Source organism: Pelmatolapia mariae, linkage group LG3_W (assembly GCF_036321145.2).
Source record: "Pelmatolapia mariae isolate MD_Pm_ZW linkage group LG3_W, Pm_UMD_F_2, whole genome shotgun sequence".
Classification (NCBI taxonomy): Eukaryota; Metazoa; Chordata; class Actinopteri; order Cichliformes; family Cichlidae; genus Pelmatolapia; species Pelmatolapia mariae.
Window position 1 is genome coordinate 68,805,934 of NC_086229.1, and position 9,772 is coordinate 68,815,705.

General features: G+C 38.2%; 1 protein-coding gene across 1 annotated transcript in view; it reads left to right on the plus strand.

Moving 5' to 3' along the window:
• Positions 1-2,795, plus strand: part of LOC134618130 (zinc finger protein 665-like) — a 12,054-nt gene extending 9,259 nt beyond the window's left edge. Inside the window, exons 3-4 of the mRNA XM_063463425.1 lie at positions 1-808; positions 1,029-2,795. The exon at positions 1-808 is cut by the window's left edge and continues 713 nt beyond it. Coding sequence (XP_063319495.1) covers positions 1-784 — 784 coding nt within the window. The 3' untranslated portion in view covers positions 785-808; positions 1,029-2,795. The remainder of the gene's footprint in view (positions 809-1,028) is intronic.
• The last annotated feature ends 6,977 nt before the right edge of the window (positions 2,796-9,772 follow it).

Here is a 9,772-nt window from a genome sequence, read left to right on the forward strand (position 1 = left end):
ACACCAACTCATCCACAGTGGATTTAAACCTTACAGCTGTAAATTGTGTAGAAAGTCTTTTACCCAGGCTGGACACTTAAAAACACACCAACTCTCCCATAGTGGAGTTAAAGCGTACAGCTGTGACTTGTGTGGAAAGTCTTTTACCCAGGCTCAAACCTTAAAAACACACCAACTCATCCACAGTGGAGTTAAACCTTACAGCTGTGATTTGTGTGGAAAGTCTTTTACCCAGGCTGGATGCTTAAAAAGACACCAACTCTTCCACAGTGGAGTTAAAGCGTACAGCTGTGATTTGTGTGGAAAGTCTTTTACCGAGGCTGGAGGTTTAAAAACACACCAACTCATCCACAGTGGAGTTAAACCTTACAGCTGTGATTTGTGTGGAAAGTCTTTTACCCAGGCTGGACACTTAAAAAAACACCAACTCATCCACAGTGGATTTAAAGCACACAGCTGTGAGTTGTGTGGTAAAGCTTTTGCTCAAAGGCACGACTTACAGAAGCATCTAGTTACCCACTCTGGAATTAAGGCGTACAGCTGCCACTTTTGTGGAAAAAGTTTCAGCGACAAACAGTACCGAAATAGTCACCTGCGGATTCACACTGGAAATGATGTTTCCTGCTGTGATCAGTGTGGGAAACTGTTTGCAACAGATGCACAGTTAAAAATACACATGTTTAGCCACACTGAGGAGAGACCTTATAAATGTGACCTGTGTGAGAAGACTTTTAAAACTCCACATCACCTGAAAAAACACCAACAGATCCACACCAGAAAGTAACTCTAGAAGTGCAGTTACTGTGAGGTATGTATTGATTTTTTATCTTGTAATTTTAACCTGATTGTTTGGAAAAAGTCTGATCAGTAAACTTATGGAGTTACACTGAATGAACTGTTTGGAAAAATGAAAACTCATTTTCGCCCTGTAAGCTCAGTGTTGTAATGTAAACAGTAAAATGTAATTGGCGTTGGCAGAGATGCTCTTTATTTGGAGGAATTCCCTGATTTACAATGTCTTTGTTTAGAAGTGGAGCAAAGCACATGGATCCATTTCTCAACCCTGTCGTCACTGTGGTGGTGGGAAAGAGTTTCTCTTTGACCTTTGTGGAAGAACCTCCAATCACGAACGGGACTTAAAAGCACATCAACGTAGACACACTGGAGACAAAATGAACTACTGTCAAGAATGTGGGAGAGGCTTCCACACACCAAGTACTATAAAAATACATGATCTCTTCCACAGTGTGGTCAAAAAGCACATCTGTGACTAGTGAGGGTCATCCTTCACCACTGCACGTGAGCTTAAAGAAAAAGCATAAGGGAATCCACACAGAAGAGACACCACACAAGTGCAGACACTGTGACAAAAGCTTCTCACAATCAGGTCATCGTAACAAACATGAACGTACACACATGGAAGTGAACTTCAGCTGTGACCAGTGTGACAAGAGCTTCAGGAATGTCAGTTCATACTCTGAACACAAACGATCCCACACTGTAAATAAACTGTTTCACTGTTACCAATGTGCAAAAACATTCACTTCATTATCTGCTCTGTGCAAACATCAGCCTGATCATGCAGGACTGAAATCACTGGATCACAATGAATCTGAAGAGAGAGAAAGATCCTCTTCTGGTTTCAGGGTCAGACTTAAAAACCTTGAGATCAGGCTCCACAGAGTTCAGATGGAATCTCCTGTAAAGAGTGTCAGCTGATGCCACACTTGGATCTGATGAGGTAGCTCTGATTTCTGGATCTGCAGTGAATAATCCTGAATGTTACATTTAGGAAGCTGCATGTATAGATATGCATATCAAGTTTATGTTTTTTCCTTTGAGGGATTTTAATTCTCTAAAATGTTATCCCTGTTACATTTTAGTCTTTGTTTCCTTAGGACACAGTAGTGTTTAGTAGTTGTACTTGTTACTGTATTATTAAAGTTATAGGAATGTCTTTCTTACCAAACTAATAATGTATCAGAATTGCAGATATGGATATATATTTCAATTTCTTTCATTTGAACTTTCTCAGTGTTTCCAAAATTAGTTAAATTTCAATTCTTCATTCATATTTAATCTTTTGCTGTTGTAAAATCTTCTCTTAAATCATTTTCTCCCAAAACTGCAAATAGTTTCACAGCAGTTGCTCTTAAAACCTCCAAAATGAACTAAATCTGTCCACCATCTTTGAAAATCACCTTCTGTGACTTTATGTCCTGAAAAAATAAACTCAAGCTAAACTGGTTTTGGGCTGTACTTCCATATAATACCAGTTTGTACGAGAAGATGAAGCAGTGAGTCAGTGTAACCTTTATTTAATTGGGCAAAGAACACAGTCTTATTCACAGTGGTAGCAAAGAAATGTTAAAAGTTAAAAACAGCAGCACACATCAGGACCATTTTAAAGATCACAGGCGACTACTTTTACTTAATTCAAATTCTGTTAAACCTCTATTTGTTGCTCCTCCTTTCACTTTAGTGTATTTAGTCCTTGAAGTCCACGTGTTGTTTTTTAATTAATTTTGATCCACATGTTTGCAGCTGTTTTCTTGTTAATTTGAAGTTTGTATTATGAAATCCTGATAATGTTAGGCGTTAGTTATATTTGATGAAGTCTGTGTAGAGTTTATCTTATTAAACAGTTTGGTGTGAAAAATAAAGAAATGGTCTCAGAACAAGTAGTTTGAGCCATGATTTCAGATTCAAACTAATTTAACTGTTTTCAGTGGTACATGTGGAGGTTTATCAGAGGAGGCAACTTGGCTGTTCTCCACTCACACTGAACAAGGATCCTGCAGCTCATTAAAAACTCTAAAATGATCTTCAAGGATAATATGTTTGATTTTTCTTAAAAAAGTGCTGTTGGCATGAAGTTTTCAGACAGTGTGTTTAAGAGTGTAGAATTAAAGAAATTAGTTTACTGTTGAACTGTATATAACCATCATCCTTATCATTACATTAATTATCATTTCATCAAAGCATTTATTGAAGCTGTCGGCATTATGTTATAATTTGTATTACAGGGGTTATAATCAAATATTAACATGTTTATTACAGGTGCAGTTATAACCACTTTAAATCGTTGAGTTAAATCTATCATCTTAAAAGCTTATATGCTGAGTATATTGTTACAGTAAAATAGTCTGAGCAAAGGCCTGAATGTATTCAGCTTCTTGTGGCATTTGAGTTTGCCTAGTTACAGGTGACACAAGGAGGACAAGTCCATGGGGACCTCAAAGGCCTGAGATCATCACCATATTTGGATGGATGCCAGAAAGGGGAACTTCTGTGTCTGCAGTTATCTCTTAAAATTGATCATTGTCTGTAAAAGAGGCAAATAATGTTCTTAAGATGCAAATTATGTGCTTGTAAACGCATGAGGGGGCGTCATAATACCCTGATGTTATAAAAGCAATCTGAAGTGTATTTTTGGGTGGGGATTTACGACTGATGGTTTCCAGTGTACGTCTCCCCACGCTGCGTGTATTCATTAAAATCAATTGTTTGACCGACCTCTTCTGGACCATCATTGTTTTACTCTCGTCCTCAATTTCGGACCCGTAACATTTGGTGCATTGGCCGAGGGTTGAGGGGAGAGAGACTTGGAGATTGAGACCGAGAGGGTCCGAGGTGCTCAAACGGGCAGACACGAGTCAGTGGTCGAAGTGAGTGGACATAAGCCGGCTTATTCAAAGGTAAGGCACTACCTGTTGAATTATTTCCAAACTGTGCCAGATTGACTATTACAAAATTAAAAGTCTACTCACTGAAATTACTGGTAAAGGTCTGTTTTGATTTTGGTGAAAATCTCATGAGAATGGAAGTTGAAGTAATGATAATGAAGTATAAATGACAGTACTGAGTAAAGAGAATAAAGGAAAGAAATAAAAAAAAGCAGTTGGACTGCTAAGTGAATTTAGTGTGATAGGTAATTGGTGAAGTGTTTGTGACAGTAAAGTCTCAATTGAATATAAAGCCGGGCTTGGACACCAATGTGGTTGGTTTTGTGGTTTTGTGGGGTGTCTTTAAAGTAATTAAATTTCTGTAGAACGGGGCTCTGGGAGTTCTAAGAAGCGCATTGTCCAGAGGTAACGCTTGCCAACGGTTCGGACGCGCGCCGTTGTCCTCTACGAGGGATAGTCAGTTGGTCACTGTGGAGCTTGGGGCACTCCAGAATAACTAGTGGTTGGACCACTTTACCGTCCGGGACGGTGGTTTGCGCTTTTTTGGTCAGCAAAGTTCGGAACTTGGGCGTTGGACGCTTTTAAATTGTGTTAGGACATTAGATATGTGACCACGGTCCGGGGCCGAGACTGGTTAATTGATCGCAAAAAACTTGGAGTTTATCCCTTGGAGGGTTAATTTAAATTTGTCAAAATTCTGTAGGTTGTGCGACTTTAGGCCTTGTAAATATTGTTCATTGTGAGACGTCTTTGTAATATACTATGACAATTTTTATGTGAAATACGTCTGTCAGTACTACTGCAGCCTGTAGGTTATTTTAAGACTGTGTGTGTCTGTGTCTATGTAAATGAGATGCCTGTGACATTCTTAGATTAAGACTTCCTGTTTACTAATGACTGACTGCAGTGACTGCGCTCTACGACAACTTCTATTTCTCTTTTCAAGGTAGAAATGCTGTTTCTGTTTGCTATATGTGTATGATTCCTGTTGACCATGATACGTATATTATGAAAATTGTATAGTAGCAGTCCGGTATTTCGCTCATAATTTGTATAATACGTAACCCTTTCTAAACTTGAGTAGAAGTGTGTTTTACTAAATACCCCACAATATATTATTTGTATTTTACATGGAGGAAGTACACCATATGACTGGCTTCACTTTCAGTCTTGCGCTGCGTCCAGTAACTGACGGACAGTCAGTGCAGGTGGAAACCGAGGTGTGTGTTTGCTGTGAAACAGAGGAAGCAGATTATGATTATCGTATAACTGTGTATTTAACTGAAGTAGAATTCCCTATTTTATTGAATGAGTGAAAAGTGGGAGGTTGAGAGAAGAGGCAGTGTGTGTGAGACGATTATGAAAGTATTGGGTGAATGATGTCACAAAAACTGACAAATGCAAAAAACTTGGAATATTTAAAAGTGTGCATGAAATAAGGGTGTATTGTTTTTAGACCAAGACTTAGTAAACTAAAGAGGGTTTGTAGACTGTAAATATGAAAAAACAAGTGTTTGATTAATTTGTAGAAACAGGAAAGAGAAACAGGAAATACTGTGCTGCTGTGTGTGTGAGAGGAAGGTGTGTGTGTGACTGATGATGTCAGGGGAGCACCCAGAGAAATAGACAGACCTTAAATTCTAAGAAGATGAAGCGAAGGCATGTTTTAAGAAAAGTAATAAAGTAATAAAATTATATTAATTACAGGTTTTAGAAAAGAGACAGACCGAGAGAAATAAATACATGAACTAACAAGTACATTAATGAAGTGAAAACGCACGTACACAAACTGTTACATGTGAAATTATTGTTGGAAAGTTTAATACACACATGAAATAAAGAAAGCAGTTTACACTCCTTTAATTTCCAGAACCAGTGTGTCCCCCAGACCTGATAACACCCTTGCCCAGTTGGCCCCCGTATCAGGCGAGCATGGAAGGCTGGACAGCCCATGACGGGTAAGATCCCACCTCGAAACCCTGGGACAACCTAAGGCAAGGCGCAGTCACGATTGCTTGAACCTAAGTCCCGGAGTGACCTTGGAGTCACTGGAGGAGACGGGACTTCAACGGGTAAAGCCGCTGGGTACAGGCGGAGGGGAAATGCCACTAACAATGACCAGTGATGAGCCAGAGAGAGAAAACACACCCTGTCAAAATGAGTTTGAAACACTGCAAAAGAAACATTTACAAGATCACAAAGATCACAAAGAAACATTTATAAAAATCACACATACAAACAGAAAATGCACTAACCTTACAGAGATAAGCTCATGAAGAGTAATGCATAGATAGTGATTAAAACCTGGCTAAGAACACAAACATATGTAATTAAATGAGCTTGCTAATTTCACGAGTGTTAAAATAGTGTGAATGTTGAAGAAAATACACTTAAAACACACTTGGATAAAATAGAGTTGTGGAATAACTCAAACGAAGCTGTATGACAAGGGAGTGAGTTATGGAAAAAACAAAACAAAAAAACAAAAACAAAAGAGAAGTGATTAAAGTAGTTTAAAAGGGTGACTTAGGAGTGCTCTTGCACTGATGGATGAAAGTAAGTGATTAGTATAGAAAGAAAATGAAAATAATTGAATAATGTGATAAAGTTTAAACATGTATTTCTCTTGCCAAGTTTACTTGTGGAGATATGATTCAGTATGTAAATTAGCTGGAGTGAGTGACGGCAGAGGAGCTTCCTGTGTGTGTGTGTGTGTGATTGAGGCCTTAAGGAAGGGAAGCAAAGTAGACGGTTCAGAGGTGCAGATTTGGACAGGAAATTTATAATTTGGTGTTGACACATTGTTGTAATGGGTTTATATCTTAGGCTGAGTCTGAGCCTGAGACATTGTTGTGTGTAAAACGGTGCAGTTTTGAAAAGATTTTCAGTGCGTTGAATGGGTGAAATTTAAGATTGTTTAAGATTTTTTGGGGCTGTTGTTTTTCATTTTAATAGAGGGAGTTTTGATAAACATGGACATGTCTAAAAGGGCCCATAGTTTTTGTAACAGTGCACTTAGAAAAAACCTGTCAGGTGATTTTGTTTTGTACTTTGATGAGCTAATAATCAGCTCTCTTTTTTCTCATTTTTGCTCTAAGCAGGCCTGGAAGAAAGTGAACTGACAGCGCTGACAAAATTTCCGGACAAACAAATATGAGGTGACTTTTCCAGATTTCAATGGGCAGAGGAGAAGGCTAAGTCTCTGTCTAAAAGATTGCCGCGAGCCAATCCAGACAAAACCATAAAGAACTATTTTCTAAAAAGAGAAAACAAAATAAAACAAATGAAAGATCTCATTTTCCTGATGTGGAGAATCTGGTTATTCGTGCGGGAGTCTCGAATATTGGAAATATGATGTGTGAATGCATGTGAGTGAGTGTGTGACTGGACCAAGGTGGGGATGAATGAAATGTTGACAAACAGGAGGAGTGGAAGACTTAATTCTGGGGATGCTGATGTTTGCTTGGAGGGAATTTTTGTTTTATTTACTGGGGTTGGATTATGTTATTACATTATAAAATGCTAAATGCTAAAAGGGAAACATTTTTTGATATAACTCATGTTACCATTAACTGAAGAAACACATGATTGATGACTGTTCTGTTTTAAGTTTAGTTTTTGTTATAAGACAGATTGGATCATAAAGGGGGAGAGTTGAGTATGAAATGTAAAGTATAGGTGTTGTTTGGAGGGAAATTCCAAGGATCCAGAGTTGGATGGAGTAAGGAGTTTGAGAAGATTTGACATGATGATTAAATTGATTTTATTCTTTAAACACAGGTTTTCAGGGCCGGAGCAGAGAGGAGGATTGCTGAGCTGTTCTGAGTGCTGATATGACTAACCTTTTTCCTTTAATTTACTAAGCCCAGGTGATGCATTTTGAGTTTTTTGAGTTTTTATTTATTTGGACACACTTGGTGTGTCCAAATATAAAGGGGGGAAATAGGATTGAAATAAGTTTTAGGATCATTTAATGACATTTATTTGGGGTTTTTGATAATTTAGATATGGTAAAACTGAGGCAGAAATTGTTATTTTTAAATAAAGTTATAATAAAGTAAAATGAACTGAATTCGGTGTAGAAGATAAAATGCCGGTGTTCATAAGAAGCTGTATATAAAACTTAAAGGGAAATTGTGGGACATTTTAAAATAAAAGATATGCTTTGGGGAAAACTAGGGAAGATCTTAGGAGTAGAAAATGTTTGATTTATTTTTATTTTTAGAATAAGTGGTTATAATGCAGGCTTACACATACAGATATTACATAGATTTCTTTGTAGGGTAGAGGAGAGAGCTTCTTAAGAGAGTGCTAAAAGTGTTGCTGACTCAAATGAATAATATTGGAGATTATATATGTAGAAATGATCTTTTCTTACACATTGCAATCGTGCTCATTAACAGAGTTGATGTTCGGTCCAGTTAAGGTCATAAGCTTCGACGAGCGCTATGTCTCAGTCGATATATTGCAGGGGACTTGGAGCAACAGAAGGATAAACAGCATTCACGCTTACACACACACATGATTTAAATATAGGCGAGGCCGAAGGCCTGGACTTGATGTAGCTTTTAAATTTACAGCTCCTAACTTGCAGGAATGGCGTGGAGTGGAATCAATGAATGCAAAACATGCTTACAGACACAAACATGATATGGATTTATTTTACAGGGTAAAGGTGGACCACATGTTGCTTTGTTTCTGCTTAGCAACTACTGAGGTAAAAGGTGTTAAAGATAAATATGCAATAAGTGAACAGGAAATGTGTGAGGGTGAGCCGGGTGAAACAAAATGTTGTAGATAATGGAAACTTGTCTAACTGGCATTAACAGTAACTTTTGCATGTTATGTATATGCTTGAAGCCAAAAGAGGCGTGAATCCTGATAGAAGATTTTGAAGTGTGCTTTCTAGCGGAGATTTAGGCTGACAGGGGGATGGTGTGTATTTTACTCGGGTTGTGTTTAATAAAACTAAAAGCATTGCTCACACACATAAAGAGTATTGAGATTAAGTAAAGTTAATATAATGGATAGAGCCCAGAACATGATATTGTGAACCGACTTTGAATAATGACAGGAACCTTAGATGAACACAGTAGGTTAGTAAGGTGTAGCAGAGAGAGGCTGTTTGTTTTTTATCCCTTACAGGAGAAGATTTCCACTAGAGAGGGACCCAGAAAAGGAGCAGGGACCACTTAAGCATGAAGTGTTTTCAAGTGGGGGCTGGTGTTTTATTACTGGACCACCTAGAGGACATGAGGTGGTTGTCTGATTTGCTGAGTCAGAGGACGGCTAGAGAGGGTCAGAGCGAAGGCAGTGGGCCTGGGAATGGTGGTTTCGGGGCCCATGATGCCATTAATGGACCTAGAGGTGATAGAGTGGGTCGAGGAGTGACGCAAGGAAATGGTGTGGTGATGTCTCTGGGAGAGATATCAAGAGAGGGAATTGTAGAATTAAAGAAATTAGTTTACTGTTGAACTGTATATAACCATCATCCTTATCATTACATTAATTATCATTTCATCAAAGCATTTATTGAAGCTGTCGGCATTATGTTATAATTTGTATTACAGGGGTTATCATAATCAAATATTAACATGTTTATTACAGGTGCAGTTATAACCACTTTAAATCGTTGAGTTAAATCTATCATCTTAAAAGCTTATATGCTGAGTATATTGTTACAGTAAAATAGTCTGAGCAAAGGCCTGAATGTACTCAGCTTCTTGTGGCATTTGAGTTTGCCTAGTTACAGGTGACACAAGGAGGACAAGTCCATGGGGACCTCAAAGGCCTGAGATCATCACCATATTTGGATGGATGCCAGAAAGGGGAACTTCTGTGTCTGCAGTTATCTCTTAAAATTGATCATTGTCTGTAAAAGAGGCAAATAATGTTCTTAAGATGCAAATTATGTGCTTGTAAACGCATGAGGGGGCGTCATAATACCCTGATGTTATAAAAGCAATCTGAAGTGTATTTTTGGGTGGGGATTTACGACTGATGGTTTCCAGTGTACGTCTCCCCAATTGATTCATTAAAATCAATTGTTTGACCGACCTCTTCTGGACCATCATTGTTTTACTCTC